At 41.6% G+C, this 27766-nt stretch overlaps 3 protein-coding genes and 1 pseudogene across 7 annotated transcripts in view; 2 read left to right on the top strand and 2 right to left on the bottom strand.

Annotated features, from left to right (window-relative positions):
* Positions 1–1014: 1014 nt before the first annotated feature.
* Positions 1015–27029, bottom strand: PSTK (phosphoseryl-tRNA kinase). Of its 4 annotated transcripts, none has more exons than XM_079138489.1 (6): positions 26961–27029; positions 7291–7582; positions 6846–7044; positions 5072–5147; positions 4469–4562; positions 1015–1745 (listed from the first exon to the last, which is right to left on the bottom strand). In XM_079138489.1, exons 1-6 carry the CDS (start codon positions 27012–27014, stop codon positions 1549–1551), a joined length of 912 nt encoding a protein of 303 aa, XP_078994615.1. In that variant the 5' UTR covers positions 27015–27029; the 3' UTR covers positions 1015–1548. The 4 variants fall into 4 exon arrangements, with proteins under 4 accessions (XP_078994615.1, XP_078994613.1, XP_078994614.1 ...); XM_079138487.1 differs by lacking the exon at positions 26961–27029 and adding an exon at positions 9843–10171; XM_079138488.1 differs by lacking the exon at positions 26961–27029 and adding an exon at positions 9918–10167.
* On the bottom strand, positions 14001–16802 carry LOC306658816 (RING finger protein 11-like; the record flags this gene model as incomplete). Its single annotated transcript, XM_079136120.1, has 1 exon — positions 14001–16802. The coding sequence occupies exon 1, from the start codon at positions 14373–14375 to the stop codon at positions 14001–14003; it is 375 nt and encodes a 124-aa protein (XP_078992246.1). The 5' UTR covers positions 14376–16802.
* Positions 17021–18065, top strand: LOC306659016 (dnaJ homolog subfamily B member 6-like; annotated as a pseudogene). Its single transcript has 2 exons — positions 17021–17375; positions 17694–18065. The product of its transcript is annotated as a dnaJ homolog subfamily B member 6-like (transcript).
* LOC306660351 (ATPase PAAT-like) overlaps positions 27011–27766 on the top strand; it is a 30191-nt gene continuing 29435 nt past the window's right edge. The window contains exon 1 of the mRNA XM_079138493.1: positions 27011–27347. Coding sequence (XP_078994619.1) covers positions 27013–27347 — 335 coding nt within the window. The 5' untranslated portion in view covers positions 27011–27012. The remainder of the gene's footprint in view (positions 27348–27766) is intronic.

Raw genomic sequence — 27766 nt, forward strand, 5'->3', positions numbered from 1 at the left:
TTGTATATTCTGGGCCAAATAGTTTCACAAGTACATTTTTTTCTAGCAACTAAAGATGGATGTTTTAAAGGTACATTTTAATTTAAAATGGAAAAATTTTTTTCATAATTACGAACTAGAATGTAAAATTATATAGTTTTCCTACCACGTCAAAGAGCACAGTTGGTATTCCAAAGGTGTTTATGCTTCAAAGCTATAATTCTTTCTAAATGCACTAAAATTTTTGAAGCAAATCTACCTTATAAACTTTTTTGGAATTGTACTTTTTAAAAGATTTAGTATTTTATTTAAACTTCCTGAGTTAAATGGTGTATTTGGAAAGATATTGGGATCTTCCCTTATATGTTCATTTTATTTTTAATCAAATATTTTGTAGAAACAAGTTAGGAAGAGTTTAACATGCACTATTTATAGTACTTTGCCATTAACAGGCAATGTTATGAAACTAAATTTATTTTTGTTCAGTGAACATAAGTTTAGATCTTTAAAGTTTGTAGATAATTTATCTCCACTAATATTTTTTTAAGAAACTGTGAAAAGATTAACAGGGAATAATTTTATTTCAGATTTTACTAATGTAGTACATAGCTACAACTTCTTGAAAATCAAGTAAAGTCTAGCTAGACCTACTTTGAGAAAACTCCATTTGGTATTTTTCGTGCTATTTCATTTAAAAAAAAATGTTTGCCATTCATCTGCAGAGTTGATTGACAAAGGGAATATTACTAAAAATAAAAAGATAAACCTAATTTTAAGTTCCATAAAATTATTTATCAAATGAATGTGTTACTAAAAATTTTTAAATTCCCTGCTAGAGACTTTTTCTTTAATCTTATAGGGTATATACTTTCTACAACTTGTTTTTGTTAATATGTACTTTGATGTAAAGAACATATTTTGTATGCAAAGCATAAATCTTGCATTATGGTTGTAAAATACATTATATTGTTTAGGAATCCAGGAAACAGTTTAATGCTGAAATAACTATCTAGTATGCAGTTCAAATGGTGAATGAAGCTTTGCTTTTGTAATATATGAATAAAAAAAAAATAACACTTTCTAATGACCTTGATTTTTCTTTTTTGAAAACTAGGAACAAATTAGTTTTTTAGTAATTTTCTGGTATGTAAAATGTTAATAAAAGAAAAAGATTTTATGGCTACTCTGCTTTGAATTTCTAGAATGCCTTACCATGAAAAGATCGATCACCAGGTTAAAAAAACCAGTGCCACATTTATGCAGCTTGCTTCCATCCTAGCTTATCCTCTTCATTCAAGATCCATTTGACCTGACTCCTTTGCCTTCAGGGTTCTGGCATGTCAATGAGGAAGGTCACCTCTGATGCTTAATTATCCATGTCACCTCTGACAAGTGATTGAAGTGATTTCTGTTATGACTAATGGATCTTTTAGAATAGATTGACTTTGTTTTCTTTGAAAAAATGGTCTTTAGCAGGTCACATTATTGGCCTGGAAACACCCAGTTATGCAAAATTGTTTTTACTTGTTTGCAAAAGCTTATCAAAATCAAACAGTTGGAAATTCTATTTTAATGTTGCTTTGAAAAGTACTTCTGTACAATATTATCTTTCTCATTACAAAAAAAAGAAGTGACATCTGATAGATCAGTGGTTTGTTGAAAGCATAGATATTTGTTTCCTTGTCTTAGGTCTTCCAAAAATTCTGCTTTGAGCTTATTAAGTTCTTCTGCTAGAAGCTTCAAGTTGTTAGGAAGTACTTGTTCATCTAAAATAAAAAAGATATTCTCAAATTATTACTGTAAATCTAGGCTTCCTACACATCTGAAAATTAATTTGATTATATCACACAAAGGATTCTTCTATAAACATGATAAGTGCACATTAATGTGATACAGAAGAGTCCTATGAAACAATTCAAAGAATTTTAAATAACTTGCTATGAAATGTGTAAGCAGAAAAAAATGAACTTGAAAGGGGTTGATAGCTAACTTATCTTTTGTTTTTATAAAGGCAAAAAGACAAGTAGGAAGTGACAATTTGGTTTTGGAAACTGATAGATAATACCTTAGACAGTCATCCAATACACCCTTCTACAGTGGTGGAAATGTTCTCTTATCTGTTCTATTCAGTACAGTAGGTGCCACCCGTTCAGGCAGTATTACCGAGAATCTGAAGTTCAATTTGATCATTAGCTTTATTGAAATTCATATACCATACATTTATCCACTTAAATCATATAATACAGTGGCTTTTCATATATAATTATCACCACAGTTGATTTTAGAATATTTTCATAATCTAAAAACCCTGTACCCTTTGGCTATCACCCTCCTAACTTTGCCTTTCCCTACCACTTTCTCAATCCCTAATCTGCTCTGTCTCAAAAGTTCCCTGCTCTAGACATTTCATATGATTAGAATCATACAATAAGTGTTAGTGACTGGTTTATTTCACTTTGCATGTTTTCTCTTATTGTATTCTGTATCAATACTCTATTCCTCTGTAGCTGAATAATACCCCATTGTATGGAGAGACCACATTTTGTTTATTCATTTATCAGCAGATGGACATTTGGGTTGTTTCCTTCTTTTGGCTATTATGAATAATGCTGGTATAAACATTCATGTACAAATTCTGGTGTGAGCATCTGCTTTCATTTCTCTTGAGAATACATACCTTGAGCCGAATTGCTGGGCCACATGGTAACTATGTTTGAGGGACTGCTAAGCTGTTTTCCAGAGCAGATGCCTCATTTGACATTCCCAGCAGTAGGGCACGAGGGTTCAAATATCTCCACATCACCAACGTCACCTAGGCTTGAAGTGGTGTCTCCTTATGGTTTTGATTTGTATTTTCCTTGATGACTAAATGATGTCAAGTGTATTTTCATGTAGTTATTGACCATTTATATACCTTCCTCAGAGAAACATCTATTAGGATCCTTTGTCCATTTTAAAAAGTTGGGTTATTTACTGACTGGTGTGAGTTCTTTATATATGGATATGTACAAGTTCCTTATTAGATATAAGTTTGCAAATATTCTCTCACCCATCGGTTGGCTTTTCACTTTGTGGTAGAGGAACTAAATTTTCAATTTTATTTAGGTACAGATTTAGAAATTAGTACCAACTCCCTTTGCTCCCCCTAAGATCTGTATTTTTTAATAGGTAGTCAAGAGGGAAATAGTCAAGAGGGATTTAGGCATAAAAAGGAACAGAAGAAAGGCAAATGGTTAAGAGAGAATCCCTGGAACTACTTTTTATTTTTTTCTAATGATTGCTGCCATTTCTGTTCTAGACCTTCACTATAAATTCTGCATTAGTGGTGAGAGGCACTGTTTTTCTAAAATGAAATAAAAATATAGCAGAGTTCATTAAACTTGTGAGGGTGTTTTATGAAACTTGATTCCACACATGCCTGAGTTTACGTACCATGTCACATACTGGTTTACAATGAAAGAGCTAATCAAGCATCATGGATGTTTAAAAATTTGAGAAACGCAACATGGTTAGTATGTTTTTTCCTTTCCCAATGTTCTAAGCTTTTGTGAGGTACTAGTAAGTGCTGGTGACGCAGGGGAGCACAAGAGCAGGCAGGAGTCTGATCAACTCCCATCCCTCCTGGCCCAGGGATTCTGTAGCTGTTCAGCCTTGGGCAAGTTACTTGATCCACTTGCCATTTGTGAAAGCACACCCACCTTACAGGATGTAAAGATTAGAAACTGTAAGGCACTTAGCATATAAAGAGAACTCAAGAAATACTAGCTGCTTTATTTTTCAAAAAAAAATTTATAAACATTCAAAACCTGAAGGAATTGTTATTTTATAAAACTATAATTACAACATATTTCTTCTATTAGTTAAATTCAGATTTACATCAATCTTGTTCAGAATTCCATGAAAATATTACGCCTACCTGACCCTTGCCTACCTCTCCCTGACCTTCTATGTCACTCCACGCTCCATGGCCTCTTTCATCCCAGAACATTTCAGGTGACCTTACCTCTGGACTTAATGCACGTCATATGTCCACTGCCTAGAACCCTCCAGAACTCTGCTTGGCTTGTTCCTTCCCATCACTCATATCTGGGTTTAAATGTCATGTCTCAGAAGCCTTCCTGATTATCCTTTTAAAAATAAACCCATCACTCAACACTGCCTGGGCCTACTTTTTCTTCAAAGCATTGACATATTTCACATCATTCCTTTTTTGTCTTCTCACTAAAATATTCTGCTTCTTACTGACTCTTTCCCCTAGGAAAGAGTAGCCACTCAAAAATAGATAAATGCATGAACACCAAAATTCTTCCACAGGAAGATTTTTTAGTTACATGTAACCAAATTGCAAATTTAAACTGAAAGCATGATGTGACATTTGGAACATTATAAACTGCCTGAGTGTCAAGGAAGTGGCCACAACAGTCAATATCACATGAATTACAGCACACAACAGTCACTAATCCACTACAATCCACAACAGTCAACAAACCTTTTGCTTCCTTCATTGTCTGAGAGACAATTCTTCGGAGTGTCTGATCAGCTTTATGAAGAATGTTAGTTGAACAAATAATTCTGTCCATTTCCTATGTAAATACAAACATTTATTGTTATTGTTTTTGGAATAGCTACTTGATTTATAAAAGAAATGGCTAAAGTGTAGGTGACTCATTTGACAGGATTGAACGAAAAGTACAAGTGGCTTTTCTGTGTGTTATTTTCCTTAAGAGAGAGTCTAAATGAATTATGTCTACTTGTAAACTGGGTAGGCAGTGTTATGCTGGTGAGTGTCCAATACCTGGCTCTCCAGGAAAACAGTAATCCCCAAAACTTCTCCATAGTGTTAGCTTCTTTTTGTGGTGTAAAGTTCCTATCCTTGTCCATTTCAAGCCACCAATATAATGTCAGCAGGCTCCAACATTCCAAAGACAAAGCTTTGGCCATCTAAGGTCACCACCACATCCAGGTGCTGGATATTGGCAAGATGCCAAGCCACTGACAAAGTGTCTTTACATTTTACTCACTGAAAGCTCAAAAAGATCTGATGAAAAGTTCTCCTTCTCATTTACACTGAATTCATACCGGAAAACTTTACCTTTTGTTCCATATTGTCCTCAACATTTTTTACTGGATTTTCCAAAGCAGTAAGCAATAAATCAGTCACCTCCAGGCTACAGAGAAAGTGGGATAAAATACAATAAATCCTTATAGCGAACAACTGTTTTTAAAGAACTTGTATTTATTAACACTGAAGAGAATTCTAGAAGGGTAAAACTGCTACAACCTGAGATCATTAACAAAAGGGAAAAAAATTCAACTGATTTGGAAGTATCTTCCATTTGCAAAATCCACATGTAATAGCTCAAAAAAAAATTATAAGCCCAAACCTTCCTCATTTACAAAATATTAATTTCCGGGCTGGGGAGATAGCTCAGCTGGTAAGAGTGCTTGCCTTGCAAGCACAAGGCCCTGAGTTCGATCCCCAGTACCGCAAAAAAAAAAAAAAAAAAAAATTAATTTCCTTAGGGCTGGGATTCTGGCTCAGTGGTAGAGTGCTTGCCTAGTATGTGTGAGGCACTGGGTTCAATTCTCAGTACCACATATTAAATAAATGAATAAAATAAAGATCAACATCTAAAAAAATTTTTTGAAAATTTCCTAAGACTCATATCAATATGAAAAGTCATCCCGTTTTCCTCTATTAAATGTTGGACTGTAGGCTATCAGAACTCTTTAGTCTCTGAAGGTTGTCTTTACTTTCTGTCTTCTGCTTATTTACTGGATAAGGATTAGCAAAGTTCCTCACTGTCAAGGGTCCAAAGAGGATTGAGGTAGAATTCATTCATTTACTTAACAAATATTTACTGGGTATCTCATATGAAAAATACTGTACAACTCTATATGCAGAACTGTGTTCTGACTTGGGATATAAAAAAGTCCCTACCCACTCCAAGCCTGATAATGTGATGGAGGGAGACATTGATTAATTAAGCAAAAATAATTTTGGACAGTGATGGATAATGGGTGAAGACAATAAATAAGGTGATAATGGTAAGAGAGTGACTCCTTCACCCTAGTAAGTCGGACAAGGCAGGCAGCACAGATATGTGGGAAGGGCAGGGGGCACGCTTCTTGTGCCCAGGGGTGAGAAAAGACCAGTCTGGTTTAAAAGGAGCAAGGGGGAAGTGGTAGAAAGGAAGCTGGAGAGTCAGGGCTATTAAAACATGTAAGTGACAGTCGGAGTTCGAATTTTACTCAGAGTGCATGGAGAACTGAAAATGTTATGCCCGTGAGATCATCAGGTTGAGTCTCAACCTCCAGATGATCTTTCTCACACTGGAGGGTCCAGGTTCTGAAGCGAGACTGCACGGGGCTTAGTCACTTAACTACCCTGGTGTGTCACTTTACCTACCTGGGCCTGTCATCCTATTAAAAAAAAATAGGGATTACAGTTTCCCCTCTTAAAGAGTTGATATAAAGATTGAATGAGACTATACATATAAAATGTCCAGACTATGCTCAATACATAGTATGAGCTCAATAACTCTTACTGTTTATTTCATAGAAGCCTGGAAAAGGTAAACTTATCAGATCATCTTTCAACTTCAACACAGGACCACCAGACTCCACATCACTCCTTCAACAGGTATCCTGTAATCATGTGGATATGGACACAGGTGACCAGATTCTTAACACCTAGGACCAAACTGCAGATGACAGTAAGTCTGCTCTCACACACAAATAGTCCTCCAAGGCCTACGTGAGGATTAGCCAAGTGGACATGGGTAAATGCTTAGTAAAGCATTTACTAAGCATGGTCGTTGGCACAGGGGGGCCCCAAGGAAAGATGGTGGCTTTGAGTAGGATACCTGGTCTCCGAAGAACATGCTGGACTCTGAATTGTGAGGCTGTTGTGTTCCCAGGCATTTTTCTCAGGGTTAGGCCTTTCTACCTTCCTCCCCATTGTGTAGATGACCTCAGGAGGCAGTGCTTGCAATCTCTGGCCATTCCTCTGCAAGCAGGTCTCAAGGGGACAATCTAAAAAGAGCTGGCAAAAGCCTAACGAATCTGAAAACAGTTTAAAATCATCAAATTACTGGTCTGCTATCTTTCCAAAATGCAAAGTTAACATACAATAGACAAAATATCCCAGCTGAAGCAGGAAAAACTCCATCTGTAATACCGAACACCTCGCTTTTAAAATTAAATCCATATAAACCTCCTATCCAATTAAATTCTTACTGAAGACAACAGTGATTGAGATTGATATGTGAATAACTGTTTCCACGTGTAAGAAAAAAATATTTTAATTACATTTCCGAGCCAGCTGGAAGACTTCGTATCTCATACTTTGATAATAAAAGTTGTCATCTAAAACCAAAAATAGAGGTCTAGAAACAGCAGTTTTTGCTAAGAGATAGTGAAATGGGGCGTCGAGTGCCGAAGAAAATAACAGATCTTGATCCTTTAGGCAAGTTATAAAATTTTCCCATATGGCTTCTGTCCTGTCGGGCGGGGCAGACATCTGGCACCCATTAATGACAGCAGTCAGGAAGCATTCCAGGTACTTCAACAGTTCTTGTCGAAGCATTTTCCATTGGGATGGCTATAAAAGATGGAAGAATTGCAGTTGACATTAGGCTTTGGCTAGGAGGGTGGTCATCTGGCCCAACTGTCACCCTGCCTCATATGAAAATGTCAGCTTACAATACCAAACTATCTGGAGGTCCTGACAGACACCTCCTTCCTCAGGCTTCCCCGTCTTCATATACACTGCCCCCTCCAACTGGAAAACTCTTACTTAATGCTGCTCGTGCTGGGAGAAACCTTTTTCAGACTCACTCAATCTCGCAGAAGGCAACTCAGCTTCCCCCTTGCCTATTGAAACACCCCATTCTGTATATATTATGTCTCCACTCTAGTTAAATACTAGGGTGTTTAACTGTTTGCACATCTCTCTCTCTCTGCTAGATCACTAGACCACTGTATACCAGCCAAGAGTCTGGCACCTATCAGGTGTTTCCCAAAACATATATTCAATGAATGAATGAATAAACAAATAAATGAGGGAATGAAAAGCTCTCGTTTAGAAAGGAGGAGCTAAATAAAACATCCCGACAAATTAAAGCAGTTGGCTAAGATGGACAATACTGATGTGCCCCTGAGAGAGACTGTGGACAGCAAGATGGTCGGCTGAAAGGTCTCCAGGTCAGAATAAAAAGTCCTCAGGCTAATGACTGGGCTGGTGTGGGGCTGGAAAAGACAGGGAGCACACTGAGGGGAAGAAAACAAGTAGTTTGAGAATACAAGCAATTGTGTGTTCGTCCATGCCTTACCACCTCACTGAGATGACACCACACCAAGTGCATCGGCTAACCCACTAAGCAGCAAACATGAATCACTTCCTAAAAAACAAGATTTTCTAATCATGGTGACCAAATGAGCCCCAGAGCCTCTGTCTACAGGCAGAAAGTGGGAAAAACATACAGTAAGGAATGTGAGGGAAAGGCCAGCAAATACAACACTCCTTACCAACAACTTTCTTCTCTCTCCCAAATGGAAATACCATCATCCAACCAAATCCTGTGCTACCCTGAAACTGTATTGACCTCTCGATTGATCAAGAATGAAGAAATAGATAAGCTTTCCTGGAGAGGTCAAGAACTTGTCCGCATGCCAAACAAACTGTACCTTTGCAAACGTACTTGTTGAGCAGAACCACATCATGTTCGTGTTTGATTTATGTGAATTCATCTACATTTGGGCATACAGCAGCGAAAATTAACAATTTAAAATTTTCAGAATACTTCAAAGGGTATTTGCTCTAGAGTGAGTATGCAACTGCAGACAGGCCTTACTCTTCCCCCAGGAGCCTGTTTCCATGTGCTTCTCCGACAGGGCACATCTCACTGTGCTGACTGTAAATGGAAGGATTAAAGACAAGTATATACTTGGAACACACAAGCTGGTTCCTACATATAAGCCCATTAAGCCATCTGGTGGTCAACTAGGAATTCATCATCTTCTGGTGGAGGCAGATTTTCCCTGAGAGGAATGACACCTCAGAGGCCTGCCCCTTCACTTGGACAGCCTCTTTCTGGGAGGGACCCTAGCAAACTTGCTATTTATCATTTTTTTAAAAAGGGAAAAAAGTTCCCTTTATACCAAGTGGTAGAGTTCAAGCTCCACAGATGACCTGGTGTTAAACCGGCTATGTTGGATTCTTCAGAGAGTCTTTCCTTGGTCTCAGGAGAAACTTCCCATGAGGTTGGTGATGCTCACCTGTAATCCCACTGAAACTGGGGAGGCTGAGGCAGGAGGATGGCAAGTTCAAAGCCAGCCTCAGCAATTTAGTGAGGCCCTAAGGAACTTGGTGAGACACTGTCTCAAAAAGAAAAAAAAAAAAAGTCTGGGGGGATTAGGGCACTTTACGTCCCTAGGTTCAACCCCCGCAGCACCAAAACAGAAAAAGAAAATTACACCTGACTACAAGGAATTTCCAACCCGCATAGTGACCACAGAACTTGACCCTGATATAAAATTCCAGTGTGGGACACGGCAGTGCAGGTCTGCAGCTCCAGCTACTCTGGAGGCGGAGGCAGGAGGCTCGTTAGAGCCTAGGAGTATGAGGCCAGCCTGGGTAACAGCCAGACCCGACTCAAAACAAGCCGAAACCGAAACCACAGGCTCCACAGCATAGGGCGCGCAGTAGGGAAATGCACCGAGTCACACGGGAACCTCCAGAGTGCATCATTCTAAAGGTCGTGCTCCGACCCTTCTGTGTTCACGGCACTCGTTCCCGGGCCACTGAGCGGGACTCCGCGTCCCTCCCCGGCAGGGCGTCCCCGCCCGCCCCCCGCGCTCACTACAGTCCACGCGGCGCACGTCCGCGCGCACCGGAGCCGCGTGCTCGCGCTCGCGCCCCCAGCCCCCGTGCTGACCGGCGGCCGCGCGCCCTCGGGGTCCACGGGGACGTCGGGCAGGACGTCGTCGTAGGAGAGGACGCCCACGGCCCAGCCTCGCTCCTGCCGCAGCCGGCGGCCCAGGGCGCGCGCGAAGGTGGACTTCCCGGCCGCGGGCAGCCCGCACAGCACGCAGAGGCCTCGCTCCCGCGGCCCTGCGCCGCCAGGAGCCTGCGCGCCCGCCGCGGTCTTCATGCTGCCCCGGCCGGGCGGCGGCACCCGGCCGAGTCCCCGAACCCCGGCCCGCCCAGCGCGCACGCGCCGCGCTCCCGCCGCCCCGCTGCGCCCCCTGGCGCCGCGGCGGAGGCGCAGGCGAGGCTTAGAGTCCGGTGCCGGCGGCCGCGCGGCCCGCGCTCTCGCCGGGGAGGCCGCGGCCCTGCGTCTCCGCTCTCCGCGACGTCGCCGAGGGCTCCCGGGACCGGCCGGGAGAATCGCTCTCCCGTCCAGAAACGAAGCCGTTAGGATTCACGCCTCGGTCTTGTGTCCTGCCCAGGAAGAACCCCAGAGCGCCTTGGCCTTTTCCTCAGCAGGCTTTAAAGGCAAAGCCCTGGGGGCCAAAGAACAGCGGGCGAAGCGACGACCGCGCTCCGCTGCCCTCGCCCGAGCTGAACGTGCAAGAGCCACGTGAGAGCCGAGCGCCACCTGTCGGCGGCAGGCTGGGGACCTGCGGACCCGACGGGGCAGTCCTTAGACCTGGGCTGCGGAGCGCGGGGGGCTCAGGAGCGTCGAGAACGTGGAGAGACAAAAGAGGGAACGTGGGAGTACTTTGTAGAGCAAAAGAAATTCAGATGCTACTTTTTCACCGTATTTTTCAGAGGTGATTACCTTTTACTCATGATGGGGATGTTCAAAATCTAAACACTACAATCAGTGTTTGCAGGACTGAAATACAACCAGTAACCTGATGCTAAACCTGATAGGTTTTTAGAGCACATGCGATAAATTGTCCCCTTTTGTTTCAGATTACAAATGAACAGTATTGCAGTACCGAGTTACTCCCCATCGCATGATTTTTTTTTTTTTTTTTTTTTTTTTTTTTTTTGGTACTAGTGAACCCAGGGATGCTTTATCACAGATACATCTCCGATTTTTCTATTTTTTAATTTGAGACAGGGTCTTGCTAAGTTGCTGAGGCTGACCCAGAACTTGGAATCCTCCTGCCTCTGCCTCCCCAGTCGCTGGGGTTACAGGCATATGCCACCACCGCGCCTGGCATTTCGTGGCATTTTATCATTATTGGTCCAATACAAGGTCCCTCTCTTAATTTACCTTTCACTTTTATCCTTCATTCTCCACGCGCATAGTTACTTTTGTTTTGGTTATCTTTTAAGATAATTAGACTTTTTAGAGCAATTTAAGATCCACGGAAAAATTAGGCAGAAGGTACAGAGTTCTCATACCCCTTTCCACCCCCCACAGTCTCCCCCACTATCCACAGCACTCACCAGAGTAATGCATTTCCTCCAAGTGATGCACCTACACTGATACAGTATTGTCACCCAAAATTCCATAGTTTACAGTAGGGTTCACACTTGGAGTTGTACATTCTGTAGGTTTTGAGACTATATAATGACATGCAGTTACCATTATAGTGTCCTATGGAACAGTTTTACAGCCCCCCCAAATCCTCTGCGCTCTATTCATTCCTCCCTCTCCTTGAACATCTGGCACCACTTAGTTTAGAATCGTAAAATCTCTTTAGATTTTTATTTACCTTAGTAATATGCATTTAAAGGTTCCCCATGTCTTTCCGTGGCTTGACAGCTCATTTCTCTTTGGCACTGAACAGTATCCCAATGTCTCACAGTTTGTTTTTCCATTTACCTGCTGATGGACATCTTGGTTGCTTCCAAGTTTTAGCAGTTATGAATAATCCTACTATAAACACCCATGTGCAGGTTTTTGTGTAAACACAGGTTTTCAATTCATTTGGGTAAATGCCAGAAGTATGATTGCTGGGTTATCTGGTAAGAGTATGTTTAGTTTTGCAAACTGTCTTCCAAAGTGGCTGCGCCACTTTGCATTTCCACCAGCCATGAGTGGAACTGTGTTCTACATGCTCACCAGCATGCAGTGTTGTCAGTGCTTTATATTTTTGCCATTCCAGGAAGCATGTAGTGATATCTCATTACCCTATTAATTTTCATTTCCTCGATGACATAGGATGGCGGGCACCTTCTCCTATACTCATCTGCCTTCTGTATATTTTCCTAGTTGAAGAGTCTGTTCAGATCTTCCTGCCCATTTTAAAATTGGGGTGTTTGTTTTCTTTTTTTTTTCCTCTAAATTTGCTTCATATAATTGGATGGATATAAATTAACAAACAGAAATTTTAGCAAGATACATTAACATTTTAACAAAACCCGATAATCTAATTTCTTTCAATTTTTCTCAATTTCATTTGAGTGTTTCCATCATGGTGCTCATAAGGAAATTAAACAACATACGGCTACTACGGTTGAATGTCAAATTAAGTACTTATGACATACTAAATTCTTCTATAATACAATTATGAAGAATCTTTAAGGAACTTATGTTTTGTATGTAGAAAAGTGTTAAAGAGTCAAACATTCAACTCAATAAAAACAAGAAACATTTCTGATTCCTTTGTTAGGTGGAGATTGCTTCTCCTTTTGCTAATGAATGTTTTTTAGCTGTAATATCACTGAGCTGAACAGATAAATCACCTTAAGTACATAAGGAAAAATAAACACATGCTAAATGGATAAACATTACTATTACATCTTTACTAAACCATCTCTACCTCTAACACTTCAGAAGCTTAGAGACTTAGAGTATTCTTACATTAACTGCAAGAAAAATTAAAGGAGAAATTCCTTTTTTGAAATCACAACTATGAAGTCATGTGGTTATACAAATTCTGCATTTGTGTGCAAAACATGAAGCACATTTACCTTTATTCTGCCTACTTATTCTTGTCAATCACCTTAAGGACTTAACAGATACCTTTCCAAGAAATAGAGACTGAGATGTATTTATATAACTTCAATTACATCATCACTACAGTAATGAGAGATGCAGTATCCTTTTGCTATGGTTCAAGACAACAGGGAAGGAGATCACAAGAAAGAGAAATAAATATTACAACTGAGAAACTACTCATTAAGTTTCACCGGGGTGCCACCTTCATTTTTACGTAAGCATGGTGGCATAATTCAAGCTCAATAAATCAGAAATCTTAATATTTAAAATTTACCTTGACTTTCATTTATCACAATAACAACCAAAAGAATTAGATAAAACCCATAGGAAAGGGTAATATTAAACCCACTCTGCTGAGTTGATTTATTGACACATTTAACTCAATTTTTATAGAAAAGGGATAGTGCATCTCAGTTTGCTCATAAGCTAGGAGATCACTTAAAATTCTGCATTTCCTAACTGCAAACAGAATGTAGCACTTACAACAGGTTATAAATAAACTGTTTTTTAAGCATAGAGCCAGCCCCAACGATAATACACTATTTAAAAAGACCTAAGGCAATGAATTCCATTTCCAATGGAAAAAAAGAACTGTGCAAACTACTTTTTTGGTACCAGTGTTATAAAATGTAGCTTTTAATAAAACCTTGACCCAAATGCCAGTAACTTCAGAAAAGAATTTGGTGGAGAGAAGAAAGTTATTTCATTTAGGAAAAATAACTAATCTTCAACACACACAATTTAAACATATACAGCTGCTTTAACACTTTACACAATTCCTATGTACTGGAGCAATAACAAGATCTAAATACAGTTATATTTTTAAACACTGGGTCAAGGTTTTACATAAAAATACCATCCTACTTCCCCCCCCCCCCCCAAGTTTCTAAAATATCACATACTTTCCAGGAATTTTTAGGAAACTTTTGTGCATGATCTTAATTCCTAATCCCTGGTTCTTTGGGCTCAGTGACGAAAGATCAAAACCACCAAAAATGATGGTTCACTTGAAGTCAGACGAGAGACCCTGGCTCAGTCAGTCTCATAGGATGAAAGCAGTGCTGGATCAACTGGCTCATGCAGGAGGGGCACGTGAAGGATCTTCAAGCAGTCATCTGTTCAGTCCAGGTGATAGATATGCATGCACGGCAGAAATCGAATTGGGTCCCCATAAACAAAGTCCATCATACAGATCACACACTCCCGGATCTTTTTTTCTGATCCATCTCTTTCAGGGTCATAAACTCCTTTAGGCAGATGCTGTATAAGGCCTATTCTCTGAGCTATCCTGATTTGTTCCTCTTCAGTCAGCTGAGTGGCTAGCCGAGTCTGGCTAGGTGTTGGATGATAAACTGGAACTGGAACTTGTTGCTGATATGGTGGCGGCGGCTCCTGATCCGGCTCCATCCCCTCACCAAAGCTAGCCCGGTGGGACTGAGACTCGTGAAGCAGGGAGATGTCATCCGAGGTGGGGGATTTGAGGCAGTTCCCCATCTTCCGGGGCTGGGGCGTGTGATCTTTACACTGTTCTGACAGTCTTCTCTGGAGGTGTTTGTTTTCTTATTGTTGAGTTTTAAGAGTTCTTTGTGTATTTTAGATAACAGTCCTTTATCAGATGTCTGTGTAAATATTTTCTCCCCGGCAGTGGTTTGTCTTTTCATTCTCTTGACTGTCTTTGGCAGAGCAGAAGTTATAATTTTAATGAAGTCCAGTTTACTAATTGGGTCTTCACAAATTATTCCTTTGATGCTAAATCTCAAGAATCATCATGAAACCTAGTCTTCTTAATTTTCTTCCATATTCTAGGAATTTTACGTGTTTTATGTTTTACATTTTGATCCATTTGAAGTTAATTTTTATGGAGGATGTAAGGACTACGTTTCATGTTTTAAAACATTCCAATGTTGTTCTATTACCAGTTTCTCTGTTGAATTTCCTTAACTCCTTTGCCAAAGAGCAGTTCAGTTACATTTCTGTGGGTCTGTTTCTCTCAGAGTCTTGTTTGCTGGTCTGCTTGTCTATTAGTTTCCCCATGCCTTGCTCTTGATGAGCCTCGAGGTAAGATAATCTCAATTGTCCACTTCATTCTTCTCTTTCAATATCATGTTGTCTATTTTAGGGCTTTTGCCTCTACATAAACTCTAGAATCAGTTTGTTACTGTTCAAAAAACAACTTGCTGGGATAGATTGGGATTGCAATGACTATGCATCAAGTCAGGAAGAACTGCCACCATTAAGTATGACGTAAGCTGTAGGGTTTTTTTGTATTTACCACGTTGAAGAAGTGCCCCCGTGTTCCTAGTTTGTTGCAAGTGGTTTTTAAAATGACATTAATGGCTGTGGGATTTTGTAAAATGTTCTTTCTACATTTATTAATGTAATTATGTGATTTTTTTTCTTCTTTAGCCTCTTGATGTGATGAATTTCATTGATTTTTTTTTTTTTTTTAATGTTGAACTAGCTTTTCATGGCTGGAAGAAATTCCACTTCATTGTGTGTATGCTTCTTTTTGTATATTATTGTATTCACTTTGCTAATATGTTGTTAAATTGTTATGAGGCGCAACTTAAGAACAGACCAATCATCACTGAGAAGTCCAAATTTGAGAGTCTTTATTAAGCTGGCCAGCTTACTGTCTCACACAATGCCCCAAAAAATGGCTACTGGGAGAACTGTCCTGACCACAGGGTTGTAGGGGTTCTTATACCAAAAATCACATCAATCATAAGTGTCTGTTGCTATGATTCGAAATTACACATTAACATCATGAGATCATCCGCAGAGGGGGAAGTGGGTCAAAATGACCCTTACCTAAGTACACACTAAAGAATGGTTACTAACATCCACACAATCACCGTTCACATGGTACGTTGTTTAGGAGCAATAGGAATCAAAAGAGAGCAATTCTTCACTACATAGGAGTTGCCATTGTATATTATTAAACATGTCACACCAAGTAACGGATGATGGGCACAGAGGCAGGGTGTTCCCATGGGAGAAGCTTATTTCCTACATAACATGGAGTCTCAGAGCAAAATGGAGTCTGTTTAGTCATTTCCCTTAGAGTCTGGCCTATGACATTCTCATGGAGCCAGATCTGTCAGCCCATCACAAAATTAGCAGGGTGAGAAATATGGCAACACTGACTTACTACTGGAGGATGTTGTCATAGGACTGAGGTCAGTAGATTTGGATCCAAATGGGCCTGGAGCTCTTGGGGCTGTGAACTTTTGTCCTGCTGTGCACACTCCTTTCTTTCACTGACCACTCAAAACTACAGAAAGGGAAATACTCTTGGCCGAATTTCAAGCTCCTCTCATCCCAGTTTGGGACGCCCACAAGTCCCTTCTGCAGGACATCTTTGGTGTGGCTGCCACATGTGACCTGTATGTTTCTGCATGCAATGGGATCAGTACTTGGTACAGACAGGGGTGAGAAGTTAGTGATGTGGGGAAAATTCTCCTGAACCGTGTAGACTGTCATCCCTGCCACCCCTTTTGGGCAGAGATACTTATCCTAGGCCAGCACCTATCCTAGCACCCAGGGTTCTGAGTTTAGTGTGAGTTTGGTGGATTGAGTCTGCTAAAAAAATCTTCTAGCCAGGCATGGTGGCACATGCCTGTAATACCAGCAGCTCGGCAGGCTGAGGCAGGAGGATCACAAGTTCAAAGCCAGCCTCAGCAAATTAGTGAGGCCCTAACCAACTCAGTGAGACCCTGGTTCTAAGTAAAATACAAAAATGGGCTGGGGATGTGGCTCAGTGGTTGAGTGCCCCTGAGTTCAATCCCCAGTACCCGCCCCCAAAAAACATAAAAAGGGCTGGGGATGTGACTTGGTGGTTACGTGCTGCTGGGTTCAGTCCTTGGAACAAAAAAAAAAAAAAAAAAAAACAACTTCTATTTCAGGGGCTGAGGTTGTAGCTCAGTGGTGGAGCGCTTGCACGTGTGAGGCACTGGGTTTGACCCTCAGCACCACATAAAAATAAATAATGGCATTGTGTCCATCTACAACTAAAAAGTATTTTTAAAAAAATCTAATTGAAGCGCGAGGAGGCTGCCACCACCACCAGCACAGCGGTGCAGGACTGCTGGCACCCAGCCGCCCGCCCCGTCCTGTCCTGTCTGGGGCGTCCTTGGACTTGTTCCAACAATCTGTTAAAACATGGTGGGTTACTATGAAGTTCAAGGCATGCAGAGACACGCCTCTCCCGAGGGTATCAAAAAGGCATATCGGAAACTGGCACTAAAGTGGCATTCAGATAAAAATCCTGAGAATAAAGAAGCAGCAGAAAGAAAATTCAAACAAGTAGCTGAGTCATATGAGGTGTTATCAGATGCTAAAAAGCGGGACATCTATGACAAGTATGGCAAAGAAGGCTTAAATGGTGGAGGTGGAGGTGGAAGTCATTTTGACAGTCCTTTTGAGTTTGGCTTCACATTCCAGAACCCAGATGATGTCTTCAGGGAATTTTTTGGTGGAAGGGACCTGTTTTCGTTGGACTTCTTTTTTTTTTTTTTTTAATTTATTTTTATTGTAAACAAACGGGGTACAACTTCTTTCTCTGCACATGAAGTAGAGGCGTACCATTTGTGTAATCATACATTTACATAGGGTAATGGTGTTTGATTCATTGTTATTTTTTCCTTCTCCCCACCCCTCCCACCCCTCTTTTCCCTCTATACAGTCCCTCCTTCCTCCATTCTTGCCCCCCTCACACCCCCCATTATGTGTCATCATCCGCTTATCAGCGAGATCACTCGTCCTTTGGTTTTTTGAGATTGGCTTATCTCACTTAGCATGATATTCTCCTAGTTGGACTTCTTTGAAGACCCATTTGAAGACTTTTTTGGGAACTTAAGGGGTCCCTGAGGAAGCAGGAAACCGAGGTGCAGGCTCGTTTTTCTCTGCTTTCAGTGGATTTCCATCATTTGGAGGCGGATTTTCTTCATTTGAGTCACTAGGTCACGGTGGCCTCACTTGATTCTCTTCTAACATCATTTGGTGGCAGCGGGATGGGTAACTTCAAATCTATATCAACTTCTACCAAAATGGTAAATGGCAGAAAAACACTATGAAAAGAATTGTCGAGAACGGTCAAGAAAGAGTAGAAGTTGAAGAAGACAGCCAGTTAAGGTCCTTAATGATAAATGGTAAGAGCAGCTGCTACACTTGGATAACAAGTAATTCAATGCACACATTTAACAGAAATGTTAAGCTATAACAAGCACCATTTGAGGATTAATAGGAACATTCTTTTGAAGATTTCAGACGAACTTGACTCTCAGTATAATTGTACCTAAAGTATTTATAAACAGCTTGTTGGAGCCCCTATTTGTCATAGCCTTTTGAGTTTATTGTTGGGATCACACAATAGGACATTTTTTGTCTTTAAAATTGTTGTGGTATGCACTTTTTTTTTTTTTATTAAAGGTAATCCAAGGTAAGCCTTGACTTTGAGTAGTGCTAGGACAAGATTGTATTCTAACGCCAGCATGGATCTGCTTTCCATTGTGTTTGACACGTGAGCCAACTAGTGTCAGCCTGCTGTGAGCTAACATTGCCAGGATGAGTCTCCTGCAGAAATAATTTGTTCTTCTCAGTATTTAGTAATGAAAGATATTAATGGTAATACATTTCTGGGTTTAATATAAATTTAAGGATGTTTTCTAGTTGTGCACGAAAGCTGGCAACTTAGCAAAGTTTTGACAATTGTTTAAATATGTAATGTTAAGCTTAAGTTTAAAAAAGCTGGTAAACTGGGTCTTTGTCATTTGCTTTTAAAAAAGAAAATAAATGTGAATGTGTTTGGTGCATTAAAAAAAAAAATCTTCTATTTCAGAAGAAACCTGGCAGGTACAACAGAGATTGGGTGACTGTGGAAGAGCCTGGGGAGCACCTATTCCTACCAAGACAGCCTGTGTGGAAGGAGAGGAGCAAACTAAACCAGATCTGTCTGGAGAGGGAAAGTGAGTCAGAGATTGACAGGCATTTCCTGGAGCCAAGGCTAACAGGGAGCGAACAGGGCAGCGGTATCTGGAAATTATTTTAAGATCTGTCCAACCGCAGCTCTTGCAGATTTAAACATTTGTGGATCCCAGGTCTTCCAAAACACCTCTAGTCCACTTTCCCCTTCCCCTTTCGATAAAGAGCACTACCACCCAGCAAGCTAATCTAGAGCTAAGCTCTAGCTAATCCAGAGTCATCACTGATTCTTCCCTCTTCTTCATCCCCAAATCCAGTTCATTTGTAGGTCTCCTCCATTCTCCCTTCAAAATTTGTCTCCATCTTCATTTCAGTCCTCTACAAATTCACAATCTTTTATTTGGAGCCACTGAACCCAGATGCGTTTTGAAGTTAGTAATTTTTTGGTGTGTGGATAATTTTTCAGTGAGTGTCTAAGATAGTACCATATAATCAAATACATTAATATTTCTTCAAAGAAACATGGATGGTCATACAAGGTAGTCATCATTTGGAATACCATGCACATCCCCTTTTGTAACTATATTCTTGAAAATATTTACGTTTAAAAAATTACAAAAATGGCATCATGCTATTTGTAATCTTTAGGTATGTAATTTTACATTAATATTATATTGCTATTATATAGTATTGAATACTGACATGGTTCATTCACCTTGATTGCTAATATTTCATTATGTAATAATGAATATAATTTATTCATCTTGTTCATGAGCATTAGGATTGTTTCAACATTTTGCTATCACAAATGGTGCTGCTGTGAACATTCTTATATAGGTCCTCAGTTGTATATATGCAATAATTACTATTGAGTATATATCTAGGGGTAAAATTGCTAAACTTTTGAAGTTTGGAAGATAATGCTAAATTATTGGTTAAAATGATTGTATCTTCCACGTTACTGTTAACGTTTTGTAAGAAAGGCAGATCTGTTATCTTCCTGAACATTTGATGTTGATGTTGATGTGATTTGATGTTGATGTCCAGTGTGTCGGTGGTGATGTTACTGTGGTCTTGATTTGGGTTTTCCTGGTCATGAAGGAGGTTGAATAACTTTTCATCTCTTAATTTTTTGTTTTGTTTTGGATATATTTACTCATTTGTGAAATTCCTGTTGATGTATTGTCATTTTTCTTCTGTGTTGTTTTTCCTATTGATTTGTACCAATTGTCAGATGTATGTATTGTGGGTATTTTCTCACAGTTTGTAATTTTCCCTTTTCTTGGCAGATTGTCTTTCTCTTAAGAATGGGTTGCATTTTCCTACTTCTTTGTAGGTCAAGCAATTTTGGACTATGTTTGCAACATTGTGGATGATATACTGTAGAGATTCTGGATTCCTTTGTGTTCCTCCAAAGATTGGAGGATTGGTTTTTTTAAGCAAATAGTTTACATGACAGAACTAACCCTGCACAGCCAGGCTGCCTGCCCTGAGCAATTGTATTTCAATTTGGTTCTTTTGACCTTAGCTTAAGTCTCTCCCCTGTGCACAAATGCCTGCATACAGAAGTTACTTGGACTATTTTTTTCACCCCATCTTTGTTGATTTTTACATCCAAAACATTAACATGGTTCTCCACTTTTTCTACTCCATTCCCACCTGTTTTAGACAGCTGTTTTGCTGCTGTGACTAAATGATCTGACCAGCAAAATTACAGAGGAGGAAAGGTTTATTTGAGGGCTCACAATTTCAGAGGTTTTAGTCCACAGAAGGCCGGCTCCATTCCTTGGGGCTCCAGGTGAAGCAGAACTTCATGGTGGAAGAGTGAGGAGAAGAAAGCAGCTTCCATCATCAGGAAGCAGGGAGAGAGAAACTCCACTCGCCAGATAAAATTTATATATCCCAAAGCGCGCACCAATTCCCACTTCCTCCAGCCACATTCTGCTACTTCAGTTACCACTCAGTTAATCCCATCGGGATTCATTCACTGATTAGGTTAAGGCCACAACCCAGTCGTTTCTCCTCTGAACCTTCTTGCACTGTCTCACATGTGAGCTTTTGGGGGAATCTCACGTCCAAACCACAACACTACCCAATCCTGTGGGTGACCATCACATCTGTTTTTGATTTTTATTACTTGGTGCTGGGGATTGAACCCAGGGCTGCTTTACCACTGAGCCACATGACCCCTCCGTGGGGTGCCATCCTTAGCCTGCAGATAAAACCAGGCTTGGTGGAGAGATCAGACACAGAAACCTGACTCTCAGGTACTAACAATCACAAGAGATTGTTCCAGATTGCCTGGGGCATGTGGTTTCTGTGCAGTTGGTTCACCCTGGAATTTGCAGGCCCTGGACAAGCCAATGACCCACTAGAGCAAAACGACTTGCTTAACTCCATCCCATCCTGATTCTCAGGGAAGAAGCTCCTCCCAGTCCCCCTTTGATCTGTACCACTATAAATAAAGAACACGGGTTCCTCCATTTTGTTAGAGCCAGACCCTTCTGAATGGCTTAACCCCCGTCACCCCCATACTCTAAAGATAATTGTCTCTTGTTTTTTTCTATTAAATAATTTTCCAAGCAGTTCACAGTCAGACCTCCCTCTGACAGGAACCCTTTTCCTCGCCCATGCTGGACATTAGGCAAGACTCCTTCCCCCTTTTTTTCTGATCTGGGGTCTGGCTAAGTTGCTTAGGGTCTCACTAAGTTGCTGAGGCTGGCCTTGAACATGTGATCCCGTTTCAGCCTACCAAGCTGCAGAGATTACAGGCATGCACCACCATACCCAGTAAGGACACACATTTTTATTGCTTTGTGGATATTAGTGCCCACGTTTAGACTTGATCTTTGGAGTCATTACCAATTACTATAGGAGCAATGAGGCAGCAAGCAATTACCACCTTCAGTGGAGACGTTGTGTGGCCACTTATACCTTACACACACACACACAAAACCCAAAGGCCACAGGGCACTCTAGTTTAGGGTTTGCAGCTAAACTTGACTAAAATCACATTAGGTTGGTGAAGTCACATGGGCAGAGCCTGTTGCCATCACTCTGTCCCTTCTGACCCTCAGGAAAGGCGCGAGGAGGTCAGGGAGTAACCCTTTGTTCTGGAGTAGCCATTCTACTGGAACCTGGGGCAAGGCCACAAGACCCACCTGACCTTACTAGTTTTGTTGGTGCCACCGCTCAGGGTCCTGGACACTGTCAGGGACTTTATTAGAGAAATGTGAGATCTCACTTCTGCCAGCTCTCATACATTTCAAAAGCAGCAGGTTTTCTCTTCTGGTTACTTTCACCTTTGTGCCAACTCAGCATTCAAGCTCTTTAATTGCTAACAGTCTGGGTGCAAAAGCCCAGATTTTATCACAACAGTGGCCAGAAAAAAAACAAAAAAACAAAAACAAAAAAACCCCACTTCTCACCACTTCTTCCCTCTTCATTAATTTAAGAGCTAAGACTTCTGAAGATCCCTTTGAGTCATGAACAGATTTCCATCTTTAAAAATACTTGGAACTCCTCCACCATAATTCAGACATGACTTGGTCAGTATGGCAAGGTCCACAAACTCCACACAAGTCTCATTTCCAGTTGCTGAGATGAACTGTTACTTGGTAGCTTGGTAAACAATAGTACATGCTTGCCCCTCAGCTGCCACCCATCCTGGACTTCCCTACTTTATTCTCCACTGAACCAAAATCCATACCCATTTCAACATCTTGCAAAGTTTAGGCCATTGCAAAATTTACAAGCTTACAGGCTCCTTTTTATGTTTGTAAGCAGTGGATCATTGTCATTTGCAGTTGAATCATCTTCAGGTCATCAGTCTTACTTATTTTTTAAAAACAGGGGATCCTAAGATATGAGCCAGATATTTTGACAGTATCTAGTGTTTTCTGATTTCCCAAAAGCCACTCTGCTCCTCGTATTATGAGGTTCAAAGCAAGTAAGTTACCTAATCTAAAAGTGAGTACTTAGTCCCAGAATAATCAACATTGCAAACACTAAAATCCAAGAGGTCTTGAGGAAAGAGCAGTGGTACACGACGAGAAAGGATCAGGGCTCCCAATGCAACTCTGGAAGAAAGCAATTACTAGCAATTACCAATGAGTTTTCTCGCTGTGTCCTTACTACCTAGTATTGTTTTATGTATTTAATTATAAAGATGTTTAAAACAGCCCCTCCACAGGCTAATAATTGTATTTTAAAGCTGTGAAAGTTATTCATTCAATGTTCACTTGATATTGGTATATCAGAGACTGTTAAATGCTGGGGAGTTCACATGTAAGTAAAGACAATTCCTACAGTTAAAAAAGCTCACAATTTGAAGGGATAAAGTGAGATAAGTACAATGTCCACAGTATGTTGAGAAAAACATAATTACAAATTAAGTAAATTTACATTTGACTGTTTATATTACGTTGCATATAAAAATGCAGCTATCCACACTGGTAAAAGGATTCCACAGCGTTCCCTTAACCTTTAATCCAATAGTACACTGTATCTCTGGAGGGATGTTCATAAACGTACCTCAAAGTTCTATCAACATGATGCATAAAATGGGTGATTTCTGAAAGATATGTACAAAATTCACATGGATTATGATCATATTACGTAGAACTTTTGATGGGTTACCTTTTTCAGAGTACACAAGTGCCTCAAAAGCATAACAAAAGTAAATCAAATCCTATAGTTAATTTAGCTTGGTTGATAATTATTAACTTACCAGAAGAGTTGGTTCACCAAGGCCTCCCTTTAGGACTCAGGTGAAGTTACTGCCAAGTCCTCAAGAAAGCTGCCTAAAGCAATTTCATGAAATCGTTAACATTATGAAAGTTCATCTTAAGCCAGGTGTTCTGGTGTGGATTTTTCTGTACTGTTATTCACGCTGCTTATGTTTCCGATCCACTTTTTACCATGTTCACATTAATGTACATTACTGTAGACCTAAGCAAAACATTGATTTTTTAAAATTAGGAAAATGTATATAAACAAAGGCTCTGAATAATTTAAAGATGTGCCAGTGTTAAGGAATGTGCTATAAGGCACACGTAGTTAGCAATAACACACGGCTATGTGATTCCTACCTACCTGTGTTAAAGTTTCCCCTAACTTTACTTGTAAATTATTCTGTTTATTAATACTAGGCAGTGATTGTACATAGAGTTAAAGAAGGAAGAATAGCAATTTTTGTGTGATGCTAAGGATGTGGGTTTTGTTTGTCACACACACTATCCCATAACTAGCACTTTCTGAGAATTAACTTACTAATGGAAGAATGTCCACTTCATGTCTTATACTGACCATCACTACTGTGTTGAGGATCCCTTCAATCACCCTCAATGATTTGCTGGAAGGACTCATAAAACTCAGAAAAAGAAGTAACTCACATCTGTGGTTTATTACAAAGAAAGGACATAGATTAAACTAGTAAAGGTACATAGGGCAAAATCCAGAAGACCAAATACAAGCTTCCAGTTGTCTTCTCCCAGTGAAACTAGAGCACTTACTTGCCCCTGTAGTGACGTGCAACATGTACACACTACTGCCCACCAGGGAAATTCATTGGCACCTTGCTGTCAAAGGTTTCTCATTGTGCTCATCTCATAGGCATGGAAAATCCACGTGCTGACTTTCCTCAGTCTTCAGTCTATCCAGAGGTTAAATTGAGAACAGTATGATTCAAGTGTGATCCCTCACCCTATATCAGTGTTGATATAACTAGGTGGGAGGATTCCTCTGGCTTAGAGGTTATCTCCCAGGAACTGGAAAAGAGCCAGAGTCTTTGGAAACTGCTGGGTTTCAAACTCCCATACTTCCCAAGTTAACCCTTGACTGCATTAAGCTTTAGGATAAGTATAAGACAGATGATGATCATGTACATGGGCAGATTCCACTAGTCTAAAAGCCTCCACAGTATTTCAACATTTTTTTAGGCTGTACTGAAACCTGAACTCAGTCCAGCAGTATTGGTAACCACAACAGAGGTTATACATGAGGTGGAGGGTGCCTAGGGAAGGAATTGGGGGAGAAGGGTAGGGAGGTTAATCTTTCACTTTCCTTACTGCAGACCCAGTATAAAGACAGGCTGGGAAGAAATTCCTGGCAATTGTGACTTGCAAGGACCAGGGAGGGAGAAGGGGAAGTAAATCCAAGTGGTCCTAGCATGGAGGGAAATCATGCCCCATCAATACTTTGTTGGGTAAGATGGCATCCACAGTAAGAACTCTATTTAAAATTAAGTAGTTGCTGCACTACTAACTGGGTTCAAGGAAACATCCTAAGTCACTTCTAAAATGTATCTTTCAAATATGTGTTGCCCCATATTCTGAAAACAGATGTGAAACACGCTCCTAAAGGTAATATTCAATTCTCATCAATAAGCTGTAATTGTTGAAAATAGGTAAGCCAAAAAATTGCATAGTTTATCCTAGTGATATTAGTAGAAAGTTTCCACCAAACTTTTTGAATTATTTCAAAGTGAAAAATAAAGCAAAAAAAAAAAAAAAAAAAAAAAAAGAAAATCCTTTTGCAATTCTTTACAAGAGCAATGTGTCATATTGAGGTGACCTCTAAATCATTATCTTGTACGCTTAGGGAGAAAAGAAAGCATAAAATTGATTTACTAGTTTTGCCTTTTTCTGCTTTAGTTTGTGATGAAGCTGCCAATTAACTCTCATCAATCAATTCCATACTATGAACCTGTACTCAACAACCAGGCACAAGGTAATTCCTAATCTCAGCAAGCATGAGGATAGGGGGCAAAAATGTCAAAGCATGAGACTGCAAAAGAATTTGAGTGCCTAAAAGAAGTGCAGCGTAGAACAGAGGAATTAGTTCAATTATGTAGCAGAGCGCAGGTAGGCTTGGTTTGAATGTAAACATAATTTTTACAACTACTGAAAAGCAATGAAGAATGATATTCTAAATAACGAAGGGCTTTGTATGCCATGCTAAGGAGTCAAAGTGATGGTGATTCTCTATCACCAGAAGGGACAGAAGGCAGCACAGAGGATATGCAGGTGATGAGAATAAAGGCTAATTACCAATAAAGAAAGGCCTGTAGTGGTGCAAACGAAGCTAGTACTTCAAAAAACAAGCAGCAGACATGAAGAAAGAGAGAGATCTGAAAATGAAGACTGGGTGATTTGCTGATCATACGCGACTGAAAGGGGAACCACAGAGTGTTTACTTTTGATTCCCGATCCATCAGCCTTAAAGAAGTAAAAATCCAGATGACAACATCGACCTTGTTCCTGACATTGCAGATTATAGTGTTTCTGAAGTCTTTTTTTCCTTTGGGTTGTCCAGATGAGTAAAAGTTAACTTATGACCAAAGAAGCAGAAAATACAGAACAGAAATAGCAATAAGAAGTTATAAGTTCTTTAAAGAGTCTGGAATATTAAGAAATATTTGTAACCCAGGAGCTTTTCAATTAAAGACTATTCTGTATTCATAATACGTCTGGTTGGATTTCTTTCAATCTTGGAAAATTCACCTACTCCACACTGGTAAGTTTTAAATTGAGGATACATACTCAAAAGAAAAAAAAAAAAGTAGTTAGCAATGAATGAACACAATAATACGCCTTAAACACAACTATGAAACTCTGACATTGCACTTTTCTACAAACTATTTTGCTTTGTTCTTTCAAAAGATGCTAAAATCACCTACGGCCTTTAAGGGGAAGAAAACTTGAGGTGCATAACCTGTTCTTTCCCCTACCTTTCTATCCTGCAGGGCATCTACAAAATTGCGTTACATCGGCTGTCACTTGACCTATCCAAAACTTCAGCTCCAGTTAATATTATTCTTCAAAAGAGGAGGAGGGCGCCCGGTGCAGGACAGGCAGATCCCAAAAGTGGTAGCGCGACCCCGCGGGGCTGCCTGCAGGCCCCGGCCTCGCACCCCGCGACCCTCCCTCCACCGAGAGCGACTGGCGGGCGCCGAGCGCCGGAGAGAACCACCACCCGAATCTGCCGCCACCGCTCCGCGTCCCAGAAGCCGCGGGCGCGACGCTGCTCAGGCCGGAGCGGGAAAGACCCGGGCGTCCACTCCAGCGGCCAACAGGCCCGCAGGACCCGGGAAGCCAGGAGCAACCGTCCGCCGCAACGCACGGACTTCCCCACGCCAACGTCCGCCCCGCCCTCCACCTCTCCGCCCGCAGATTTGGAGCGCGCTTCCGGAGCTGCACGGCCAGGGCGCATGCGTCCCTCGGCTTGCCTGTATCGCCCCACAGAGGCGAGAAGCGGAGCCTCCGGGGTTTGCCCCGAGACAGCCGGAAGTCGCTGTGCGTCCTTCCCTCCACTCTGCGCCGACCGAAACTCCAGCCCTGCCAGAGAGGTTCCGGGGCTAGCTGCGGCTGGAGGCGGCGGAATGGAGACCCGGACCCAGGACGCGGGACTGACCGGCCGCCCCACGCTGGCCTCTTCCTGGGGCGCGGCGAGCGGGGCCCTGGCCCAGAGCCTCCTCCTCACCCGGGCTGGCGTCGGCGCCCTGGACCTCGACTGGGAGGAGCTGCTGGCGCCGCCTGCTCCGGGGTGCGTCGCGCCGTCGGGTCCCGGGTCGTGGCGCTCGGCGACAGCCACGCTCCCGGGGAGACAGCGGGGGACGCGGGCGGGGAGCGGCGGGGCGCCGCGGGGCGGGAGGCCGGGGAGCGCTGGCAGGCGCATCCGCCTCGCCCGCCTGGGAATGGGGCCGCTCCTGGCCGCCCGGACGGCGCACAAGTCGCCGGGAGAGCCGCGTTGCCGGCGTGCGCAGACCCAGCCTGTGGGTGGGACGGGCTGGAGTCGGTAGCGGGTCGGGCAGGAGAGGAGAGGGAAGGCGGGCCGTGGGCCAGGCCCGGTCCCTGAGCGCTGCCGTTCCGAGGCCCCTGCGTTGCGGGAAGGCGCGCGGGCCTCGAGGGGCGCCAGGCGGGTGGCGAGCGCGCAGCGAACCGGAGCGTCACGTCTGCACCCGC

The sequence above is a fragment of the Sciurus vulgaris genome (genome assembly GCF_902686455.1).
Source record: "Sciurus vulgaris genome assembly, chromosome: 4".
NCBI classification, from domain to species: domain Eukaryota; kingdom Metazoa; phylum Chordata; class Mammalia; order Rodentia; family Sciuridae; genus Sciurus; species Sciurus vulgaris.

Bases quoted from the DNA above. Each gene is read 5' to 3' on its own strand.
- PSTK (XM_079138487.1), bottom strand. From the start codon at position 10,133: ATGAAGACCGCGGCGGGCGCGCAGGCTCCTGGCGGCGCAGGGCCGCGG. The intron at 7,583-9,842 runs GTGAGCGCGGGG...CATCTTTTATAG, and splicing joins CGTGCGCCGCGTGGACTGTA to CCATCCCAATGGAAAATGCT. The intron at 5,148-6,845 runs GTATCCTACTCA...CTTTCTCTGTAG, and splicing joins GCATGTTCTTCGGAGACCAG to CCTGGAGGTGACTGATTTAT.